The 25,663-nt window shown below is 32.2% G+C and overlaps 1 protein-coding gene and 2 non-coding genes across 3 annotated transcripts in view; all 3 read left to right on the top strand.

Moving 5' to 3' along the window:
* Positions 1–24,691, top strand: part of Klp54d (Kinesin-like protein at 54D) — a 30,691-nt gene extending 6,000 nt beyond the window's left edge. The window contains exons 2-15 of the mRNA XM_064075246.1: positions 6,138–6,417; positions 13,686–13,781; positions 13,945–14,023; positions 14,079–14,297; positions 14,354–14,494; positions 18,807–18,997; positions 19,053–19,240; positions 19,912–20,030; positions 20,088–20,192; positions 20,274–20,397; positions 23,563–23,785; positions 23,838–24,020; positions 24,075–24,200; positions 24,336–24,691. Coding sequence (XP_063931316.1) covers positions 6,152–6,417; positions 13,686–13,781; positions 13,945–14,023; positions 14,079–14,297; positions 14,354–14,494; positions 18,807–18,997; positions 19,053–19,240; positions 19,912–20,030; positions 20,088–20,192; positions 20,274–20,397; positions 23,563–23,785; positions 23,838–24,020; positions 24,075–24,200; positions 24,336–24,516 — 2,241 coding nt within the window. The 5' untranslated portion in view covers positions 6,138–6,151 and the 3' untranslated portion in view covers positions 24,517–24,691. The remainder of the gene's footprint in view (positions 1–6,137; positions 6,418–13,685; positions 13,782–13,944; positions 14,024–14,078; positions 14,298–14,353; positions 14,495–18,806; positions 18,998–19,052; positions 19,241–19,911; positions 20,031–20,087; positions 20,193–20,273; positions 20,398–23,562; positions 23,786–23,837; positions 24,021–24,074; positions 24,201–24,335) is intronic.
* Positions 18,707–18,777, top strand: Trnag-gcc (transfer RNA glycine (anticodon GCC)). The gene has a single exon. It is a non-coding gene; the product is annotated as a tRNA-Gly (tRNA).
* Trnar-ccu (transfer RNA arginine (anticodon CCU)) lies at positions 20,465–20,537 on the top strand. Its single transcript has one exon. It is a non-coding gene; the product is annotated as a tRNA-Arg (tRNA).
* Positions 24,692–25,663: the final 972 nt, after the last annotated feature.

Here is a 25,663-nt window from a genome sequence, read left to right as displayed (position 1 = left end):
AATCACTGTATTTCTTGGTGTCAAATTAATAAAACACCAAAACCGTAAAGGTAATTTTGATTTCCGCGCAATGTCGTCTTTTAAAAATAATGGAAGAATTTAGTCAAGACACCAGAACGCAACTGAGTACCCATAAGTGCGAAATCAATTATATTGCCAAAGGGGTTGAAGTTTATAATCGAAAAGTGAGAAACGATCGAATAAAAGCGATATAGCAGAGAGATATAGGCCATAATTACCTTTGCACTACCAGTATGAACATATTCTTTTAGTGTGTAATCACTAATCAGGGACAGACATACGAAATATAAAAAAAATTAATAGAACCACAAGAAAAAAGTCCATCCACATTTTGCAATAGAAAAAATCCGGGACGGCAGACAGACGGACAGACGGACGGAAACGGGAGACCTATTTCTTCGTACTGTACGGGTCATAAAAGGTCGAGAAAACGTGGCAGTAGAGAGTCGGTCGACGGATTCGATTACAATACTTCCTTCGCTTACACTCGGGAAGTAAAAGTTAATCTCATAGTCGAATATCTATGTTACAAGTAAGTGACTGTGTAAATAAAGTCGCCACAAGCATTCGTTTTACAAATTTGAACTCGTGTGGTGATAATAACACTTTATAAAACATGTGTATTGTTATTTATTTCCTTTAATAACTAAGGTGTGAATTTTCAATAAAAATATTAAGATTACCTGCCGATGATCGATGTAAAAAATAATGTTTTTTGACCTACCATAACTACTTTTCAATGAATGGCACAGAACGACTAATATTAAGAACCAAAAAAGCGGTGCACTAATAAACAACGTGCAAGAACTAAATAAGCGCCAGTCATGTATCAGTTGGTTGCCGTCGTGTGTTCGGTCCTCGACAATGATGAATTTTTCAAATTCAGAACGTGTCGACGTGGTAATGCTTTATGCTTTGGCTGATCGAAACGCTAGGTTGGTCCGCGAATTGTGGATCGGGTGCTATTCAAATCGCACGAGCGCGCATTTTTTTTTAACATATTGATTTTGTTTGAATGTTCGACTTGAGGTGCCCGGGAAGGTGTGCTTAAATAATTTTGAAGATTTTTGTCACTTGAGTGCAAGAATTAAGGAAAATAAAACATTACTGTTGTTAAATAATTTAATTTATAAAATTGTAATAATATAAAATTTATAAAACAAATCAAAACAACATTATATATCTGCAAACAAAATGAATATATCAAATATCTAGTCTAAAAGAAATGTAACATACAAAAGGTCATTCCTATGGTCGATGTCTACCTATTAGTGTCTGTTTGAGCCTCAAATTTCCAGAAATAATTCCTGGGAGGTGCGCCTTTCCAACTCCTCTGATTCTCATTATTTTCGTCAAATCCTCGGGCTTCTCGAAATTTTTGACGAAATTTCTATATTTTCGGCAGGTGGACTCGAGTTCCTCTTGTGGGAAAATGTCCACAGTGCGCGTTGGCGATGAACTTCTTTGTAGAGCCATGGTTTGGAAATATCTGAAAAAAAAACAAAAATTAGAAACAATTTATATAAATAAAGAAAAGGTATACTTACACTTTTGTGGTCACGAATATGTCCGGTTTGTTAACGTTAGGATGTCAACATTAAGACTAAACATCCTGGGTTTGTTTCACCGTTATATACAAGTTGTAGCACCCCCACTCTATTCACCCCACCCCGTTTCCCTTACTCTCTCATTACCTTATTCTAGGGTGGCGGGGTGGGGTGAATAAGGTGGGGGTGCTATAACATCCACAGATAGGTTAAATTCTAGAAGCCAAAATCAATAATAGTACCTTTTTGATAATTTTTTAAAATTCTTGGAAAAGGTAAAAAAATTTAGTTGTTTTGAAAAATTTAACTTTCGACAAAGTTGCATACAAATTCTCAAAAAATTCTGGGACTTGGTTCTCGACGAGCTGAACCAATAATGGTCGCAGATGAAAATTTTCTCCTTTAAATTGACATTTTTAAAAAACCTCAAAAAGTACCATATTTTATTTTGACGATTTTAGAAAAATTTTTGAAGAAATGAAACCAAAAACAAATTTTGGAAGGTGAAATAACAATAGCATCTCTCTTGGTAATTTTGGAAAAGTCAAAAATTTCATACAGCGGGTTTGAAAAACTGAATTTTTTGAATCAAAAAACATCTCGTTGATGGTCGATGATCAAGATTTAGGGAATATTTGCTTTCAAGTTGAAGTTTTGAACAAAATCCCTTCAAAAGTACCTGAGTTATTGCGCCCGAAAGTGTTACGTGGGACACCCGGTATATGTATAAACCATTTAGAATTAATTCAAGGAGAATTTTATCTTTTAAATTCTTATCTTTTACACAAGATGCAGTTTATTTAGATAGAGGATGCGATCATCAAGCTTTGTTTAAAAGATTTAGACTCAACTCTTTACAAACTAGACATTTTATACCTAGTATTTCTTTTTAATTCTCGTAGGCTAAAGAAGTATTGTAATCGAATCCATCGGACGACTAGTTGCTTTCATATTTTCTCGATAGGTCATATCCCCTTGACTACGAAAAAATTGACCGAAGTTTATTGCAACAAAACTTCCCTCGCTTTTGAAATATTTACAACTCCAACAAATCCCGCTTCTTTGAAAAACTATAAAATTAGATTTTGCGATGCTTGTTTTGTGATAACCTCTATAAAGTAAAAACCAGCGGCATAAATAACATCCCCGCAGCCCCTCCACCGTGGGGCCGCAAATTGCAAGGGATTGTGCAAATTGCACAAGTACAGACAATGTAAAATATTTTTAAAGCAGATAACCAATGGGAAAAAATGGCCTCTCAGCAGTAATAACAACCCTTAATTTCAAGTATTTCTTTATATATCGGAACAATGTCACGTGGAAATTTGTTTGATTTGAATGAGTTTGTCGCCTCAAAACAGGGCACTAAAATTATTATTACTAATATTGTTATTATATAAACATGTGCCCCGTATTTTCACCTTTTCGAGAAAATAGGGTGACTCGTTCTTAATTTGATCAATAAAAAAAATTGTTATGACGTCAAAAAAACAAACGACAAAGTATGGCATTGAATGCGGGAGCACCCACTGAACCACGGTCGGGATATCGTACGCTAATGGTAAACTGTTATTATACTGTGGTGAGTTCTTTACGAAAATTTGGACGGTTAAGAAAAAAACTCAAGAATAAGAGTATATTACTGTATAACATTTAAATCATATAAACATATAATTTTTTGAAATAACATAATCAAATTGTTGGTGGACTAGCCAAATTTTGGTTAGCGTTTATTATCTACATGATGTTTCTAATATACAAACAAAAATTTGACAACAATCGGTCCAGCAGTTTCGTAGATTGCGGGCCTAATAAAACTGGATGGGGACGCTAGACAGACAGACGGAAACGGGAAACTACTTTCTTCTTACTTTAGGGATCATGAAACGTCCAGAGAACATAAAAGTGGCGATTCGTCCGATGGACTCGATTACTATACTTCCTTAGCTTACGCTCGGGAAGTAAAAATGGGTCTCCCACTTCTGTCCGTCTGTTTGTCTGTTCGTTCGTCCGTCTAACAAGACACATAATCTCCGAAACTACTAGAACGATTGTTGTCAAATTTCATATGTGAATTATGAATATTGTGTAGATGGTAAAGCGCTAACCAAACTTTATCTAATCATACCCACCAATAATGTGATGACGTCACTTCAAAATTGTACATAGTAAATGTGTTTTAAATTGTTTAAAATAACATACCTAGTCCTGCACGTGTAGTTTATGTACCCGTGTTGAGTTTCTACCTGAAACCTCCAAATTTTTGGAAAAAAAAAATGAAAATCATATAACAACATTTCGCAATTTAATTTTGAATCTGCAAAACCGAATACTTTGTTACGGTTTAAAGTTATTGTAAGCGTGGTAAATTTTTTAATTGAAATGTATCTATTTATTCCCCCAAAAAATTGATGACGTCAGTTCAAGATCTTTGTCGAATAAATTCTACCTAAAATATGCAAAACATGACGAGTTTTTACTTGTGATTTATCGTATTTTTTAGATTTGCTTCTACAGTTGGCTAAAAAATATTAATGAATGAGTCAAATTATTTTATTGATTAAATTAGAAACGCCTCACTCCCTTTTCCCAGAAAATTTGAGAATACAATACTGCTATTATTAATATTACACGACACCAATCCAAGTTGATATACAATTCCGTGATTCCTTACTGCTGCAAGGCAAAAATGTTGATGACGTCATAACAAAATTTTGTAAAGGAAAAACTCATTTGAAACATATACCTAACATACTTCTTTATATTTAATTTGACATTTCATACATGTTTTTATTTCAACTTATATGGTTTTTCATTAAAAAAAATCAAAAAATAAAATTTTATAATTTTTCGAAAATGCTCGATACGTTTTATTGTACTTCAGGTGCGAGGGAGGTTCTGTCGAAACAACCTTCGACCAATTTTTTATATAAATTGTTGAACACCAGTATTAACATCACACAGTTAACAGACAAAATTAAATATTTTGTGCTTTGATTAAATACGCCACAACATTTTACATTCCACCGTAGGTTATATGGGACTAACATTTTACGCGAGTCGCCGCTCGATATAATTTGTGAATAATAACCAGAGTTAGGCACAGCCGAAGTGATTAAGAATCAATCAGACAAATATTAAAAACGACGGCGCGACATCAGGCGATAAATTTGCTGGCCGACTGTGCAGTCCCAACCTCAGTGGCGTTTGATGCAATTCAGGGTTTATCTGATCAAGATCATCACGAAAATTGTGATGTTGATCCGTCATTTTTAATTTTTAAAGCATTTTAACATCTAGGAGAACTCGTAAAACTGAGGAAAACCTAGAAAAAGTAGTAATTGTTATTAAGAATGCCCGAAGTTGTAGGCCACGACTGCAATAGCGCTGGCGATCAGACGGCAATGAGCATCACTTTCGCTATGCCGAAGTCTGATAATTACTTCAATAAGATATCTGCAGCTTGTGATGATATTCATTACGATTCATTGATATATTTCACATGACACTAAAGGAGAAAATCTGTAGGTGCAAGATTAAGTGACCCCTCGGTCTCTGTCTTGATTCTAGCCGACTGATTATCTGACTATATTTGCCTGAGAATATTTGCACCAGCCATGGGTAAAGTAAATACATAGGACGGGGCCGCGGAGCATTAATTTTTGATTATTTGGATTAGAATCTTCATTAACCGCATGTTCCATGAGCCCATGATTGATTCAATCTGATTCCGTGACATGTTTAAGGAAACGTGATCATCTAAAATTTCATGAAAAACTAAAGAATCGGTAATTTTATTTTCTAATACAGGGTGTTATTGAAAGGTACGTACAACAAAATTGACAGTTTTTCGCGAGGTCTAAGAAATCTGAAAAACTTATTTTGTGTTATCAAAATTATAAGGGGAAAATTAACCCTTATCCAACCTTTTTAGACGCTACTGAAAGATAAATAGGTAAAGTTAATCTATTTTAATAAACCCTAGCAACTGTAACAATAAAACTTTTGTCAAGACTAAATGTTGCTATAGAAACGAGAGATGATGTTTTTATCAGAGGCGTTCAACGAATTTGGACATAAATTTTAATAATTTTTATCTCTAAAAGGAGAACACTTTTACCTGAACTTTTTTTAACTTTTAGCACCCATACTTCGAGACCAATTGCCGATTTTATTTTGTACGTACCTTTTAATAACACGCTGTATATCCGTCCTCTGTTTGATTATTTGAGTATATGGTTCTCTACAAATCATAAGAATTGCTGACGCTCGAATAGCAACAGTTTTATCTATTCATAAAACCATTTAAATAAAAATAAGTAACACTTGTTGCTAAAACAACGTGTCCTAGATAGTCAAGGCCCATAGGTGAAATATTCGAATATGATTTTTGGAAGAAAAGACAATTTGTACTAAACTCAAACATATGTAACATATTCTTAAAAGCATAAAAAGTGCACCTTTTGGTCAAATTGTGTGTTTTTTCATGAAATAAACCATATAAGTTGCGATAAACAAAAATCGTTCTCAAGTTGGTGCATTAAACCATTGATTTATGTATTGTTTTAGGTAAAACTATAATTATGGTAACACGTCCAGGAAATTTGTACAAAACCCCTCCAACATCGCGGGGGACCAGTCCCGCAAGAAATTCAGGTAGAAGTACAAAGGCTAGTCCTGTTCAATCTCCAAGCAGAATAGCTCGAAGTCCTGTGCGGACTACACCAACAAAGTTGCAGGATAGCCCAAATCACCAAAGGAAACTAACTCCCAAAAAAAATTCAACAAAATCGAGAGGCAATAGTCCCGCGAAATTCCGGGAAGATTTACCTAAGTCTAGAGGAAGCGAGTAAGTTTTTATCTTATGTGAAACCTAGAGTTCGTAAATATAAAAACAAGTATAATATTATTATTAAAAATGTTGTCGCGAAGGCTTTTTATTCTGCTAAACGCCGAATTTACAAATGAAATAATATTATTATAATAATGTTGTAGAATACAGCAAATTTATCCGTCTATCTATTCACTGAACAAATGAAATTTGGTGGAGGTAATCTACTAAGTAAAATGCTAATTTATAGTCTAACAAAACAAGACTTTCAATCGCTAAAATGGTATCACAAAATACTCACATCAACTATAATTCATTCAATAAAATAGTGTGTTTTCAATGAAGCATACGAGGAAGTGGATAAAACAGTTTTCAGTTTACTAGAAAATTAAGTAATAATTAAGTAACTTGTATTTTTGTTTGCAATATAATCAATATATATGAAATATTTATTACTTCAGTGTTAATTATCATACCCAACTCTCTTCTGCCGACCCCTCCGCTCCAACCAGTTTCTCCGGGTGCTCCACTGGTCCTCTCTATACTTGTTTTATTGAATTTGAATGATAATAGGCAAAATATCTGAAAATATAACATCTAGATCCACTTTATGACTCAGCAGGTTACTCTAACTCGCGTTTTAGCTTTTCGATAATATACATGAGGGAACCGTCAGATCAGGGTTATCATTATCAATTTTAACGGAAACTTAATTTCTTATTTTCCTGATCTTTCACAGCTTGTAAAATATGAAAATATCGGCCTTTCTTTTTGGTTAATTTACCACCTATTTCCCTGTTTGTTGGTGAATTTATTAGACAGATAGTTCAGATAGTCTCTGAAACTGTAGGACAACAATATCGTAGTAAAACGTTAACCAAAATTAAATGATACCATTTCAAAATTTTTCTAACTATTATTGAAATTTATATAGTGACTTGCTTGTAGTTGATACGTACATATTTTTAACCTTCCGTACACGAGCCAACATAAAAATAATAACGTAACTAACTTCAGATTCTCGCAACATCGATTAACATGTATTTATTTATACCCAGAACAAACTGATGACGTCATTTGAAAAATTTATTAAGAGGAGTCGCTACGTTTGGCTCTTGTGGTGTTGTCGATATATTTTCAAAATGTAATATTTCCATTATTACCACTGCAAGGGCAGTTTTTTTTAACAATTGATTATCATATAGGTGGTTTTTAAATTTTGTTGAAATTTTTACGTATTTAAAAAAAACAATATTTCAGTTATTTATGGAAATTTTGGAACGGGGTTGTCATTACTGTCTTTAGCTTGCAAAACTTTAGAAATCGTACTAGGTCTATTTTTAACTTTATTTGTTGGGACTGAGATATAGTAAAAATAAAAGTTAGCAACTTCTATGTCACAAGTTTTTTTATGTATCGTTTCTAACAAAATAAATCGACGATATATCTGGTATGATTTCTGGAGTTTTGTAAGCTGCAAACAGTATTCAAAATCATGATCCGAAATTTCCTTTAATAATTGAGATACTGATTTAAAAAAATACGTTATGCAAAAATTTCCGTAAAATTAAAAGAAAAATATGATTACAAACAGTTTTTAACAAAATTGCCCTTGCGTTATATAAAGAAAGTTATGGACAACATATATTTAAAATTTCAAAACCATAAGTCTGTTAATAACGCAGATATTACATTCTGAAAGTAGAACGAAAATTCCACTCAGAAAACGTAACGTCTCCTCATCTTATATTGCATATGTTTGTTTATAGAGGATGTCTCACAATATTAATGAAAGAAGATATTTATTGTAAGGCTAAATCAAAAACGGTTTATTTATTTTTTTTTAATTCTGGAAATACAGTAAAATAACCTCATTTTGACATACACCTGTTAAAACTTTTATGACTTAAGCGGCTTAAGCCAAACCACCCTTGTAAGTCAAAATGGCTATCGTATTACTTAACTCAGTTCACAGCTACACTCACCGGCAAAAAAATCGATTCATTAGTATTTTTGTAGAAATCTTCAATACATTCTGGTGTGCATTACATTACATTTTGAAAAGGAACCATTTTCAAGACAAACTTTGGGTGCATGGGCGCCGGCAGGATTATTTGCAGGGGGGTGCACCCATACATTATAGGATATAGTATATTTATTCCATTTTCGAATTGAATCTGGGGATGAAATTTAAAAAAATCATTTAGAATCAGGAGAAAGAAACTCTTTGTATATATCGCATCAAATTCAAAATGAATTGATTGAAACTTGTTCTGATGTTCTGAAGAGCAAAATAATTGAGGAAGTGAATCAGGCATCCGTTTTTTAGGTGTTGGCTGATGAGACTGCTAATATTAATGGCACAGAACAATTATCGATTGGAGTTCGATATTTGCGTTGTGATCAAGATAATAAAAATTCAATAATTTGCGAAGAATTTTTAGAATATGTGCTGCAAGAACTGAATGCGGAAGCCATTTCAAAAACTATTATCCACTTCCTAGAAGACTGCAATTTGGATTTAAATTAAAGTGTGTATTTTATACTAAGCCAGGGGGGTGCACGTGCACCCCCTTGCACCCCCCTGCCGGCGCCCATGTTTGGGTGATTCGCTTTTTTTGCCGGTGAGTGTACATTATGCCAACAATGGACAGTAATAATCTTGAGGTTCGGGTCCACAAAGCTTACAATAGCCAGTTTGACTTATAAGGGTGCTTTGGCTTAAGCCGCTTAAGTCATAAAAGTTTTAACAGGTGTATGTCAAATGAGGTTACAGTACTGCTATTATTTGTGTTACGCTGTGCAAATCAAAACTTGTATTTGTTTCAATGAAAAATTGATGGTGTGATCATTAAATTTTATCAGAAAATCGTACTGAATCATGCAGCAAAGCACGATTTATATATGTGGTTTAATAATCCAACCCATTTTCATTTTAACACGTAGGGGTTATCGCAAACATATTGAATTTACAAAATTACATTTACCTGTGTTTGAAGGTTTCTCACAAAACACCCCATTTAATTTTTTCGCTTATTAAAAAACGGCCCATTTAATTTCTCTGAAAATCGTAGAAAAATATGACGCTAAGAAAGGGTGTGTTACCTCTTCGAAAAATGAATTAATAAATCTTTATAGAAAAATACCCTTTAAAATATGTACATGCAGAAGTGATCATGCATCAGTTTCTACTGCTTACGTAAACTTCGACTAGTTTTTACTTCATGAGTGTAAGCTAAGGAAGTATTGTAATTGAGTCTATTGGACGATTGGTTACTTTTTTTTACTTCCTGAGCGTGAGCTAAGGAAGTATAGTAATCGAATCCGTCGGGTGACTTGCGAGTTTCATGTTTGTTTCTGTTAAAGTTAATTTGTTTATTAATAAACCATTAAAAGTGCACAAATGAGAAATTTGAAAGGGTCTTCTATATTTTTCGGATATTAGTGCGCATGTCATGCTAAGCTTGACATTAAAGTCACAAGAAAGCAGTCATTTTTCGACACATTTCAGCAATTGGTGAATCGACTTGAAACCATGCACAATGAATGCCATGCCAGCGAAAAGCATCATATTTTGTATATGTTATACTTATAAAAAAATAAGCAATTATATTATGTTAATTTAACTCGTACCTATTAAATAAATACATTAGTACATAATTTCCTTTCTACTCATGAAATCAATAAATATTTAATTCTCGAACCATAATGTATAACCAATTTAACTAATAACTCCACCAACATATTTTGTACTGCTTTTTATAATTCTATTCCACACCATAAATTTACACTTTACTACATATAACTTTTAATGATTTAATATGCAATACATATAAATTTCAAAAAAAAAAACATTTAAATTGATTAGTCACTTACTCGTAGGAACTTCATCACGAATTTTTTAGTTTAAACACATTTTTTAATGCAATTTGTGCTCCGAAATTTTTTAAAAAACAGTTTGTATAACACGAAAATGTCGTTTTCCCTCTGACGTTTGTCTGTTTCACATTTTAGATAATAAAACACTCTTAAAATTTTATATTCATTCCTTCACAAAAATGTGTGCCTTCATCTTCAAAATTGTTTAATAATTTCTATTTTAAACATACTGCAAGACCTTCTTATCAGTAATTTAACAATCCGTTGTTTTACATATTCGGTCAGAAATTCAAACTCTTTCAAAAAAGATATTGTACCCCTTAATACCTCAGAAATGTTTTATTTCAATATTGACCAATGAAGTAATAAAAAAAGACTCGTCACTTCGTCAGTAAATCCTGACTGAAAAATATAGTTTTGTTCGTGTTTCAGTAATGAGCTCTGATTTTTATTTTTCAAGTAATAATTAAAACAAAAATTTAAGGACAAAATTTTAGCGAATGGATAGTTCATAAATATGCCTCCTATCATTTTTTTTAAATTGTTCGAACACGATCACGTTATAAAATTCAAAATTTTTATTGAAAATAATCTCTATCATACATGAGAAGTTTGTACTTCAGAAACAACAGCTTCTTTAAACTTTTAAACGATAATGTTGTACTCATTTCCTTCCTTATTTAGTTTAAACTTGACACAATTTTTTATGCAAACAGTGCAACATTATTACCAGGAAATAAAAATAGCTATTGTAATCAATAAGCTGTGCACACATCCCCCACGCTAGCATCCATATAACGTGTGTGAAAGTTTTTAGAACATCGTAAACACTTGGCAAAATGGAATTTGCACGAACTCGAACAACCTTTGAACTATGACCTTCAAATCTAAATAATTATCAGCGGGACAATCAACTGAAGGAACTAATAATTTGTTGGTATAAAGGTACATAATAACCAATAACGACTTCTATTATCACTTTAATTTAAGTATTCGTTTGATCTTCTACGCTTCTTTGTTAAAGAACATGTAGGTATAATGAATTAATGGTTATAATGAAGCGTACCTATACGTAAAAATATCGCCTTCGTTCGAACGTCTTTGAAAGGGATAGGTTTAAATGTAACTGACTCCTTATAACACAATTCAGGTGCTCTTAATTCATTTTATTAAGTTGCTGTTAAATTTAATTTTAAACAAATTCTAATATTGCTAATACAATTCCGTAGGTATATTACACGCATGTCATTATGACCACACAATACAAATTTCACAGTTGTAAAGTAACAATGCTTTTATCTCATTTGTAATTATTATTTTACTCCCAATTTCAAAACTGTGTATATACATAGTAAAAAATAAATCTTAATAAATCCTACAGTCATTAACTCAGTGTTAATGGATTATCAAAATTTCACAAAAGTTCGTCGTATAGATTTTATTTAACACGTAAACTTGCATTCTACAAGTTTTATTTTTTACGTTAACCCCTGTGAGTAAGGTTAAAATTGTCGATACATTATTAAAGTATCACAAAAAACGAAACCATCTTACGATGGAAACTTCAAGTAATAATGTACAAAATGGCGAAATGACGTCGTCAAAGTTTTCATGGAGATAAAGTAGACAAATTTTGATTAACATTTAACCGCCTACACGATAAAGGAATAAGGGTGATTATGTTATCTGTTCACGCCTGGATAAGTCCGAATAGCAACACATTTTACTTTCCATACACGATTTCGTCTTAAATTTTTTATAAATAATAAATAACGTGTAGATGGCAATGATTGTGTCAAAATTATGACAACTTAATTCTAATCATCATATTATTTTCAACTTTTGCTGACAGTGCTTTCGAATTTCGAAAAAACCGATATGCTTTTAACTTTGGGAAAGTGTGATGGAAATTTCGATGCTGCCGTTCCTCTACATGCCAGGCGATACAACCCCCCCAAAAAATTAAGACAAATATTTCCATGGCCAACTCTAATCTAAAAATGTTTTGATCACCCGATATATAGTAGTGAATCTAATAAATAGTTCATTTACCTAACACAATCTGCCAACGAACAGACAGAAACGGGAAGCCAAAACTTTAGCACCATACGAGCTGTGAAACGTTGAGAAAATATGAAATTAGACATTATTTGCCAAAATATTAATTGTACATATTACACATTTCCCGAGTTGACAACCGGATAAAATACTTTGTCATAATAGGTTCAACTTATAGTCTGTTCGTTTAGGATATACCTCATAAAATTATATAGATCCTATTTGACAAGAACCTCGTCGGTCCATGTCGTTGAAAACGCGTGCCAAATAGTTTATTACACGACAGTGGTAGATTTTCCTAAATACAAGCAAAATACAAGCGTAGACAGACAATTAGATGGGCTACGTGCCGTGTTGAAGTAATTTGTATTTGTTATTCTTACAATAGGAGATTAAATTTAAAATAAAACTATAAATTTGATAGTGGTGGTAAGCTTGAAGGCAAAGTTTCAAAACAGTCGTCAACGTAAACTCCCGGCCTTGGTGTTTGCAGCTCAAGGCATCCGTGGTGTTCAACCTGTACATTACATTACAGAATTACATTGAACTATCAATAACAATCTGTAAAGACAGAAGAACTATCGCACACTCTTGAAGATGGGAAAACAAACGTCACCATCAATGATGGAATTTTAACTTCCAGCGAAACCAAGAATGATGATTCAATTACTGTTAAAGCAAAAAGCTGGAACGATAGAAAAGTATCACATGAAAAACGAAAAATTTGACACAGTAAAGAATTCGCGTTAACTGACTTAAAAAGTCAACGTAGGTAAATAGGTGGAGAAAAAAACAGATCTGAAACAGCTGCATTGGAAAATAAGAGACACGTCCACTTTATGGGCGAAAACGAAAAATATATATGTAACATCATATATAAATATAAATATGTTTAAAATTTTCTGAAGCGGAAATCTGGGGACCACAAATTTTTCCTCGATGTACACTACAAAAAATTGAAATCAGAAACTTCAAAGTTCATGTCCTGTAAAAAACGGCAGCGAGCTAGTTTACTATGCTGTCTTTTGGTGGCAGTAACCAGAACGTAATAAAGTCATTCTTGAAATCACTTAACCGCCATTAACCTATTTTATACACTAAAAATATTGGGCAACTGAATCAATAGTTACGATAGTTCATTTTTTTACCTTTAAGAAGAAAACAAAAAGTACAAATAATCATAAACATAAATCATGTGTATAAGTACGTTGTAGACGAAGTCAAAACTTAATAACTACTTAGTTTTTAGTAATAATCTTAACATTATTAATAAATAATATGCTATAAATTTGTATATTGATTTATCCGTCTTTTAACATTCCTACCAAACCTGATTGATTTGTTTTTAGTTGTGGTAGTATAGAACGACTCGACGACGATAACAATCTACAAAGAATAATTACCAGTTACAATCAAACAGAAGATAATATTAATGTAGTTGTCAGGTGAGTTCTTTTACTAAGTATATGTTTCAGATATATCTTTATATAGATTCATATAAAAGTTTTTTGATCAATTATGTATGTTCGTTTCCCTGCTAATTCAGTTCGTGCGTACTAAAATACACAAACTATTCACGTGATATTATTAATAATTCTTATTTTTTAGGGTCAGACCCCTAAGCAATCGGGAAAAGAAATCAGGGGACACGTCTGTGATACAATTTCCAGGAAATGGCCAAGTTTTAGTAAAAACATGCACATTAACTATGTATTGTTTTATTAAAGTTTAATTATCTATAGGTGGATGGAATACCAGGAGGACCTAGTGGTGGACAAAAACCAAAACTTTTTTCTTATAACGTAGTTTTTGAACCTGCTGCAACGCAGGACGATGTGTTGGAGTTTTCTGGCATGAAAAGGTTAATCGAAATGGCTTTGGAAGGGTTTAGATGCACGTGTTTTTGTTATGGACAAACGGGAAGTGGAAAAACACACACTCTAACAGGTCCCCCTGGTTTAGTATGTATTAAAATTCGTATTATATTCGACCAATATTAGTAACGATATTATTGCAGTTTGGAATACGACCTGCACCCTTTAGCGAAAAACATGGTCTTATTCTTAGATCTTTCCTTTATTTGTTTCAACTTATCCAGGAAAAAACTGATGTTCATTTCATTCTTAAAGCAAGTTACTTAGAGATATACAACGAAAAGGTACGTTTGATATAAAATTTTAATATACAATCGTCTTTAATACTATGTTTTATGTACATTATTGTATATACATATATCTAGGCACTAAATGAATAATTTCATAATGTATTACGGGCCGTTGCCCGTTGAACATATTTTTTATCATTATAATTAAAGTAAAACACATTGAAAGTTGTGCTACATTTTAAGAAAATTAAAAATGGTATTCCTGTTTTCATGTAATTAAATTAGGCAGCACGAAAGCGGCCAGACAAGTCTGATGCCTATTATTACTCGTAATATCATACTCATTACTCGTACAACATTTTCTTTCCAATATTATTCTTTAGCCTGAAAAAATGTAATCATCTAAACATTTGTTAATTCCATCAGTAGGAAAACAACCATAATACTGGTTACCCATTTTTTCGTGCAATACACGAGGTTATGTTATTAAAGAAATAATTCCAAAAAGTGGATAAACCATTACAAATTATACAGGGTGATTCACGAGGAATAATGAGCCTGAAAAAAATACTTTTCACAGCTTACTTCGCTATACTTCTTTAAAAAGTCATAGTTTGAATCCACGATGGTCATGAATAATTATCAACGTCATTTTTTGATAAACTCTACAGATTTATTATAATTTGTACAAAATGTTAAGGGACCTATTCAAATGATGAGAAGACATACACGATTTTATGGAGAATGTCTGAAGAATGTATCCCTTGCTGCACGGGCTTGTGCTCAGCAAACTCCGAAAAAAGACACGATTTTTAAAAGATTGGAGAATTAGTTGAGAGCTAATATCACAACAAGGGTAGCTACCGGTGAGGGACACCAACTAGAAGTTGTTTAAATTCTTGAGGAGAAACCTTATGTGGGATAATACGAATTGGCAAGAAGGGTAGGCATTAGTCTTCTGTTTGCAGAATTGTCAAGAAAAATAAGTTTCATCCTAATCATATTACCTTAGTCCAAGGGCTTAAGGAGGCAGACCACCCTAAAAGACTTATTTTTTGTCGATATGTTCAGGAACAAACCATCAAAACTTTTTAGAAAACGTGAACAAAATTATAGGACCATATTTTTTTGCGAAGATTAAATCGTCCAGTGTATTCAGATTTTCTGAGAAACATTCTACCAATGTTGTTAGAAAAGGTATATTTACAAAGAAGACAAAACATGTGGTTTCAACAAGATGGCGCACCCCCGCATTTCCACAGAGACGCCAGGCACTATTTAGACGCAGATATTTAAGTGGATAGGTAGGGGTTCATTTAATCCTTGCCCCCTAGAAGTTTTGATACAACTCCACTAGATTACTTTTTATGGGGAATGGTCAAAGATCGCGTCTACCAACACTTATTAACAATAGAGAAGATCTGTCACATCGCTTGAGGGATTTGTAACGTCAGCGATGCTTTTGAAAGTGACAAAATCTTTCTGGAACCGCATTGACGAAGAAGTGGTAGACAGCATTTTCAACATCTTCTTAACTGATTTGCTTTGTTTTTTATGTGCTGTTCGTTATTAAAACACTTTTTGGGTTAGTATTTCACTTAATTTATATTTTTATTAGTAGTATTTTATAATTTTAATGTCAAAACTGACAAACTTTTAGATATGCTTGTTATGTTTAAATATATATTTATTAAAAATAGAATTTTGGATCTCCATAAGCTGTGCAAAGTATTGTTGGCTGCATCAAAAATTTTTTCAGGCTCATTATTCCTTGTGAAGCATTCTGTATAGGCAAACAATTACGCCATGTTTCTATTTTTCTAAATTTAAATACTAAAAAGATAAAACAAATTATTTTACAAGTTTGTGTTATCATTTGCTCACTGTGAAGTATAGTTTTGACCTTAAATTAATAAGTACCGTTACGATTATCGGGTGATTAAAAATCGGCATGGATAAACTTCAACAATTTATTTCTTAGTAACTCAAATTTACACGTCGAATTATATAGCGATTATGTACTCGACGTCGTTCTAGACTTTTCTGTAACGAACGCCGCCAGGTCGTCGTCATCGGCGATGAGTCATCATCGCCGTACATACTAGAACCCATAGGCGTCGTACCGGGGCGGCATATGGACTTCTTTTGTAACAATACTATAAGAAAAACTGAGAACGAGGCTGTCTGCTACTGGCAAACACTAAATAATTGTTATTACATAGCATTATGTTGAATTACACAGATCTACAAAGAATTGTCTTTCTAAAATTTGTATAGCGATTCTTATAGGCTTTGGTGGGCTGATTAGGAGAAAAATTGTGAAAAAATTCCGCCACGTCAGGATTTTTGATAATTTTAATTCTATATTTTTGATATTTTCTTGTATAGGAAGTGAGTTTGAGGACGACGTATATCTATGTAGTTAAATTTATAACTATGACCTAAAACAGAGTTTATTTTGTTATAACAGATCAATTTTCATTAATTTGTATGTATCATTAAAATAACTATCTCATTAAGGTCATTGAGTAATAATGTCTAGATTAAATATGTAGTAAAAAAACGGACAACTTCATCTCATTATCAATAAGTCGATGAGGGTATGTTTAAAAAAACATTCCTATTTACTCATCGTAATTACTTTATGAATCAAGAAAGCATTTATAAGAAGGCATTTTGGATAGCCCCAATAAAAGAAAGTGATAGAAGACGAAAACTTTGATAAAAAACTGAACTCTATAGAAAAGGAGTTATTATAAACTTCTTAGAAAACCAAAGAAGCCCAAATCATGAAGAAATTATAAATAACATGCTTCAAAATTTTCCAAGATTATCCTTGTGAGCCTAAACTTCACTTTCTTCATTCTCATTTAAGCTACTACTTTCTGATAATTTAGGATCTGTAAGCGAAGAACAAGGTGAAAGATTCCACCATGATCAAGAAAATGGAACGTAGGTAAATTTTCAGGAAAATTTTGTATCATTATTGGCCAGTATTTGGTGTCGTACGATTTTCACAAAAACTCTATTAGTTTTATCTAAAAAACGGATGCCGTCATTAAAAAATCTCTCATTTCAAAATGTTGTTAAATAAGTGTACAATTCAGTTGTTAGTTATTTTGAAATTTACATAATAGGTTATGGACTTTCCAAATTTTATAGTTTCGTTTAGAGAGAACATGAAAAACTTCTTGAAATTTTGATAAAACACCAATGTTGCAATGTTGGTTAAGAAAATAAACAGATTTTTTTTACCAGTTTTCTCAGAAACAGGTAATTTTTTTACTTTTTTATTTTTAAGGACGCAGTTATGTGGTCATCATTAGATTAAACATTTCAAAACCGAGATGTCTATCTTTACTACTTTACTGACAACGTCATTTAAGACAAATAAATAAATAAATACTAAATCTGTGGTGAAGGATTCATCTTGTACTGCGAGATTTCGTACATTTAGCTTATCGTTTATTTTTAGCACTACCTCCATGTGTACCAAAAACATTAGTATTAATTGATGTACTTACAAAATGTATTTATATTTCTTCTGAGGTTCTAAATTTCTGCAAGTCATCTACTTTCTCTGAAGTTCTGGCAAGCTCTTTTCGAAACTTCGTAAAAAACGAAAGAATGTTCATTGACAACATTTTTTAACAATATGTGCAGTCAGTTTTCAACTCAAATAATACGTAAAATGTTTTGTTTTTATTTTTTATAAATTATGTAGGCATTAAAGAAATTAATTTAGAATTACTATACATAAAATGTATCAGTAACAATATTACTAAGTACTTAATTTGAAAGTTTTTAAGTGGAAATACTGAACATTGTTTGTTGACTTATTTTATTTTTTTATCATAATAGGTGCACAAATATTTGTTTTTACTGTGTAATATAATAATATTTCCGTCTTTTATTAAAATTTTGGTATGTGTTGCCATTCATTCCCCTATGCACGGCTAAGATCGAGTGTCTAAATAAAATCCAGGTCAAGAGGGTTGTGTCACCAGATTTTGCTTTTTTCGTATGTCGTTTCCGAAATGAATTTTGAAAGCTGTTACCCGGTTGTCACATCGACTGTTGCGAATTAACAACCTTTAAAGTGAGTTTGACATTGAAATGACAATTATCTCGAACACGGAAACAAAAACTGCGACATACGAAAAAAAAACAATAAAATAAAAGACAACCACCCCCTTGACACAAATTTTTGAACACGTTTGGCGTAACCGGGCTTACAATCATGTAATAGACCAATGCTACGTGTAAGCATCGGTGGTTCAGTGGTAGAATGCTCGCCTGCCACGCGGGCGGCCCGGGTTCGATTCCCGGCCGATGCAAACATTTTTTTTTATTTTAATTTTTTCAGGTTATAGATCTATTGAATCCTGGAAGTGCAAGGAAACCTCTTGCAGTACGGTGGAGTAAAAAAGCTAGAGGTTTTTTTGTTGAAAACCTTTTCACTGTCGATTGTGAAGAATTGGACGATTTAATAGCAGTTTTAGAAGAGGGATTACGAAATCGAGCCATTGGAAAACACAATATGAATGAATTTTCGAGGTACGTAAATTATTCGTTGTACCGAAGCGATTATTAGAAAATTTTGTTGTCATAGTCGAAGTCATACAATTCTTACGGTATATATTACGTCTGAAGAACCAGCGGAAGGTGGAGTTTTTCTGTCTAGATCTGGTAAAATTAATTTTGTGGATTTGGCAGGAAGTGAAATGACTAAAAAGACACAAAGTGAAGGCAAAACTTTAGAGGAAGCAAATAATATTAATAAAAGTCTCATGGTTCTTGGTAAGTTAATAAATTGGATTAGATTAGGTTAAGAATGATGGTAAAAATACCACTTTTTTGTTTGTTTTATTTATGTATAAAAAACTGGCTACTAATAGAAACTCATTTATAAATAGTTAAGACAAACACTCAGTGTAGTAAATTATGCATATTCATTGTCATTCGTAAGAATCCAATTACTCGAACTCGTGAAACAAATATCAGATTCAATGGAACATGCATTATCGATGAAAGACCTTTTCACTTTTCACTTATAAAAGTCAATACGTTGGAGGAAGTCAATAATAGTTTAATAACTAATTTTCTCAACAGTTTTATTATCAGTTGTGAGCGTATTAGTCCTTATCACATTAATTAAAGTAGTTCATTGCTTACTAACAAATACAGATTACCTACACAATTAAACCAATTAAATAGTCGTGTTCATCTGAAAACAGAAGCTTGTAAGTGTATTGCAACTGAGTGTTTTATCCACAGATTTTTTAAATTAATCATTGACTTCTAAATCAGTTTTAAACATGGCAGTGCATGCAGTTAGACAGCCCAAATTACTTACAAAATATAAAAAATATTATCTTATAACTGCATTTGTTAAACTAAAGAAAATAATGACTGTAAAACAAAAGACAATGTAGCTGTTTTCGCGTTTTTACTATTTTTATATTTGTTAGGGTATTGCATCTCATCGTTAAGTGACACTAAACGGAAGAGTTCGCATATACCATACAGAGACTCAAAGTTAACGAAGTTATTAGCAGATTCATTAGCGGGAAATGGAGTGACACTCATGGTATTGTTGAAAAGTGTGTTATCAATATAACCTAATAATAAAATGATTTATTTTCAGATCGCCTGTATATCTCCGGCCAGATCTAACATTAGCGAAACCTTAAACACCTTGCGCTATGCCGCCCGAGCGAAAAAAATTAGAACGAAACCAGTCGTGTTGATGGTAATTTTAATATAAATATGCACATTATAAAACTGCGCACATTTTTGTATACCTCTTTATGTTTTATTTTTGCTATTCTAGGATCCTAGAGAGGCTTTAATACTCAGTCTCAAAAGAGAAGTGACTGTACTACAAAGCGAAAACGAACATTTACGTTCGGCTTTAAACGTTTATTCAGGGTCAACTACAGGAGATTTACCAACAGGTTGGTTTTTAAAATTAAATTTTAAACTATTCTCAGTCTTTCTAAACAATTTTAACTAAAACTGCGAGCCTCTGTGGCCCAATGGATAAGGCATCGGCCTCCTAAGCCGAGGATTGTGGGTTCGAGTCCCACCAGAGGTATTAAAGTTTTTTATGAAACCATGTTATCTTTATCTATCAGCACATATTCTTCAATTTAACGTTATCTTTTAGTAAAAATGGACTATATTAAAAATCTCCATTGCACTCTAAATAACAGGTTTTTATAAAAAAATATTTGCATTTTTTTTTCACTATCTTTGAACTAACAAGATAAGAAAATACGTACCAGTATGTTGTTCATTGTTTATCTCTTATTTCATGACAACAAACTGAAGCGGTTGTGCTAAATAATTCGAGATAACGAAATAAATAAATTTGTCGTTTCTAAAGAAAAAATTGTTCATGAAGTTGTAGTCTTATGTATTTTGAATTTTGAGTTACCTAGGTTTTCTTATTTGATTATCATAAATCAGTAAGTAACAAACTGTAACATTTTAAACATTCTAAATATATTTGTTAAGGTATTATAATATACATATACGTTGGACATGATTATCTTATTATTATTTTAAATGTATACATCATTAAAAATTAAAATGTCATTCAGATTCCTTAAAATTTGGTGAGAACTTCGAACTTCCGCATACCCTGCTTCTGCTTTTATACCTCCAATAATTTTTAGACTTAAGACTATTTCTTTCACACTTTTGTAGCCTAACATATGAATGTCTTATTCTTTTTTAAAAACTGCAGCATTGGAACGCGGTACCACGTGATATTCTATGCTAGTCAGGCCCAGGCGTCGCTAAACGCCTCAAAAATTACAAATATCAAAAATCAGACAATGATTAGTAAAAGCGTATGACTCGAGAGTTATCATTAAGATTTTAAAAGAAACTACCACTTGTATTTGTTACGAAATCGTTTTGATATTTTTAATTACCGAGCATAAAACAGGTCTCCCGTTTCCGTCTGTCTGTCTGTCTGTCCGTCCACCGTCTGTGTCAATTTTTATTAGACAGATCATTTCCAAAATTACCGGATCGATTGTCCAATTTTATATGTGTATTACGAATATCATCTTGATGGTAAAATACTGACCAAACTTTATATAATCGTCCGCACCAAGAATGTGATGATGTCACCTCAACATTGTAGATAGTAAATGGATTTTAAATTATATAAAATAACAATTCTACACGTGTAGTTTATGAATCGGTGTTGAGTTTTTACCTGAAACGTCCAGGTTTTTGGAAAAAACAATCAGAATCTTATAACAACATTTTACAATTTAACATTGAATCTATAACACCGAATGCTGCATCTTCCAGATGTTTTAAAGTTATCATAAGCATTGTAAATTTTTCATCACAAAATATTTGCTTATCCCCACCAAAAAATTGATGACGTCACTTTAAAATTTTGCCGAATAAATCTATCTCAAATGTACAAAATATGATGACTCTATACTTGTGATTTATTATTGCATTCATAATTTTTAGATTTGCTTACACAAGTGGATCAAAAAAATTAGTGAATGAGTCAATTACAATACTGTTATTATTAGTATTACACTGCACCAACCCAAGTTGATATATGTGTCCTTGCAAAAATGCCAATGACGTAATCATATTTTTTTTTTGATAATGCTGGATATATTTCATTCTACTTCAGGGGCAAGGGAAGTTATGTCGAAACAATCTTCGACCAATGTTTTAAACAAGATCTAGTAAGTTTCATAAAATGAGAATACATTAATACATTATAAACTAGTGAAACTTTACCTTTAATTAATTAGAGTAAAAATTGTTGCATCCACTGTTACCACAAAAGTAGCTAATTTGTTATAATTATTATTATTTCTACAACTCTATTCTTCAACTGGCGAATGACTAATTTCATGTCTCCTTGATATTTCGTAGTTCATGGATTATGAAAAAGTTTTTCTCCCGTTTCCATCTGTCTATCGTCTGTTGGCGACTTTATTAAATACATAATTTCTGAGTCTGCTTAACTTATTGTTCTGAAATCGTAAGTGTATTATGATAATATTATTGTATAAAGGTTCATTCCAAAATTTTCGCTAGATAAATTCTGTGTTTTACCTTGGACATCTAGATTTTTGGAAAATTTTTCAAAATTATACGCCATTTTACAATTTAACTAAAAACTAAAACGCCTGTTCTGGAGTCTTGCAAACGCGTAAAGGATGTCGCTCATACATATGTTAAATCTCTAATAAAATTTTTCTGTTTATTCCTTCTAAAACCTTGATGACGCCATTTTAAAATTTTCTACATACTCGTAAATCCTACCTTCTAGTTTACTTATCAGTATAATCATACTCGTATTTTCTAGAACTGCTTCTATAGGATGTGTTGAAAAATTAATAAAGTGACTTATTTTATTGATTACTTAAATAAAAACGTTTATATCATTTTCCTGAAATTTTATGAATACAACACACACACACGCAATTTTCCCTACCAAAATTTTGATACCGTCATCACAACATTTTATTAAGAAAAACCCACTTGAAACATACGCATGACGTGCTTTTTGTTTATCATCATCGTTATAATTAAAAATAATATTCGCCAAATAAAATATTACAATTTATCTAAGAAACTGCATTTACCTATTTGATTATACTCTAGAGGCGAGGGAAGTTCTGTCTAAATAAACTTAGACCAATAGTTTTATGTTGGTTCTACAATTGTCAAAGGTGTCAACTTCAGATAAATTGTAGCAGTAATTTACTTGAGGAAAAAATTAGTCGAAGGCTATTTCGACAGAACTTCCCTCTCCCTTTAAGTATAATTCGACAAATCCAGCTCTTTAAAAAAACGATAAAATTTGATTTTACGATTTTCGTTTTGAAATAACCGCTGTAAAGTAAAAACCAGCTTATGCCGCTGGTTTTTACTTTACAGTGTCCATTCCTCCGATTACTATCCTTCCTTAGCTCGGAAAGTAAAAAGTACAAAAAGTTTGTTTTATTAGATAAACTAAAGCAGTAAATTCCATAAAAAGTATACGAAAACTTCTCTATGTGTTTTGTCACGCTTCGTCGGTAACTCTGTGTTAATAAAAGTAAAGCAAAGTAAATACATATTGATTTTAGAAAGAAGACTTATTATAACTCCACCGCACGTTGACCTAGAACAGTTAGCAAAACTAGAAGGTCCACAACTAGCAGAACTTGTCCGTTTATATATGACTGAAAATGAAGCGTTGCGCCGTGAAAATTCTGAATTATTTTCATCAAGAGAAATGCTTCAGAGAGATCATGAAGTTGTTTGCCGAGAAAACGAAAGGTTGTTAAAGAAATTAGAAGAGGTTAATTCGTACGTGCTTTCGCTTCCGTTTGTATTAAAGTATTAAAGTTTTTAATTTCAGAGTTTGCTGCAGTTCACCACTAATCCCAGCCAGGCCTGCATTTTCTGCAGAAATCCTCAATAGCCTAGACTCAGAATTAGGTACTACTTGGTCAAATTCAGATTTCGAAAAAAGTTCAAAATCACCTTTGCCTATACCCGAATCTATTCAGAAAGAATTAGACAAAAGGCAAATTAGGACAGAGTAATTATTGCTTTATATTTATTGAATAAAAGCATATGCTGTTTACAATTCTAGTATTCACACTCCCAGACGAGGACATCGCAGAAATAAGTCGCTTGAAGAAAAACCGAACGACCCAAAAATAGTTCGTGTAAAAAGTTCAGATTCTGACAGTGCTCCAATGCAAACAAATCATATGAGGTATTTTGCTTAATGATTTATTTGTTTAGTTTGTATGTTTAATACTTTTGCTTGTATTTGACTTTTTCCTTAATTATTCCATGTTTGTCTTGCAACTGTTTGCTCTGATAATTACAACACCAAATAAAATTACAGTCCCACTATAGAACAACAAGAATTAACAAACAGACGTTTTTCTGTGGCAAAACCATCTGCTGAGGGAAATTCTTCACAACTGTCAGAAAATGGTGATTCAGTTAAGCGTGTAAAAAAATTAGAGAAGAATTCACATATTTTTGGAAGTATAATTTCTCTAACAGATGAAGAGGATATTTAAAATAAATATAGTATATTTTAGTAGGAAAATTTTCAGGTTTGTTTTTTCTATAGATTAAATATGTATAATACATACTGTTTATGTAGGATTATTTTAAAAACACTTTGTACCTTAAAGTTTATTAGCAGTAGCCTCAATAACTACAGGGAAAAATTGAATTGAATAATTATGTTTAGGATGCTAAAAGTTTATTTTTAATTATGAAATATATTTTGTTACAAACATTCCCACTTGGTATTTATTTCTAATTAAAACACAAACAAAAATTTATGATACACTTTAAAGTCTCGTAATAAGCAATTTAACACACTTTATCTGTGTTAGAAGTCGTAATCTTGCATTTCATCTTCACTTTTACGAAAAAGTGTATTGTAACTTCACCTTGTAAAACTTTTATGACTTAAGCGGCTTAAGCCGAAGCACCCTTATAAGTCAAACTGGCTACTGTTTAACTTAACTCAGTTCACAGCTCCATTATGGCAACAATGGACAATAATAATCCTTGCGGTTCGAGTCCATAAAGCTTACAATAGCCAGTTTGATTTATAAGGGTGCTTTGGTTTAAGCGGCTTAAGTCATAAAATTTTACAAGGTGGTCGATGTTCACCAGTTACTTAAAAGGGTTTGAGACTAATTCCCTTTCTATCGTTCTGCCTCGTGGTTCTACCCAATCAGCGTTACACATCTAAAGATCTTCATATTGACCTGTTAGATTTAACATGCAACATGTTTTCTACATAGGTACTGAAATTGTGACGAATATGTAGCGAACGAGAGTTTACAATATCCTTTGACCAGTACACGGTGAACCAGTGCAAAAAAAAACCGAAAGAAACAAAAGACGTTTGCGTTGAAAAAAAAGACTACAAAAAAAAAGACAAGAATTGAACAAGAATAGAAGAACAAAGCTGCTATAGTTAGAGAACGTGGACAAGCGTACACTTCCTATAATGGAAAAGAAGCACCAGCTAAAGGTCTTAAATTAGACGTACCTACTATGTAAAGAAACCTGCAGATTTCAATGTGGAAAGAAAATGACCGTTGCAGTTAGAGAACATATCTTTCATAGTTTTACAAATTAGATATACCTACCTACAAATATCAAGAAGACTCTATTATTCAAAAGCATACACATCGGCAAAGTTCA

Source organism: Zophobas morio, unplaced genomic scaffold, assembly GCF_036711695.1.
Source record: "Zophobas morio isolate AGI-343-1 ecotype UQ-CSIRO unplaced genomic scaffold, CSIRO_AGI_Zmor_V1 ptg000058l, whole genome shotgun sequence".
Classification (NCBI taxonomy): domain Eukaryota; kingdom Metazoa; phylum Arthropoda; class Insecta; order Coleoptera; family Tenebrionidae; genus Zophobas; species Zophobas morio.
This window is presented reverse-complemented; position numbering and strand designations above follow the sequence as displayed.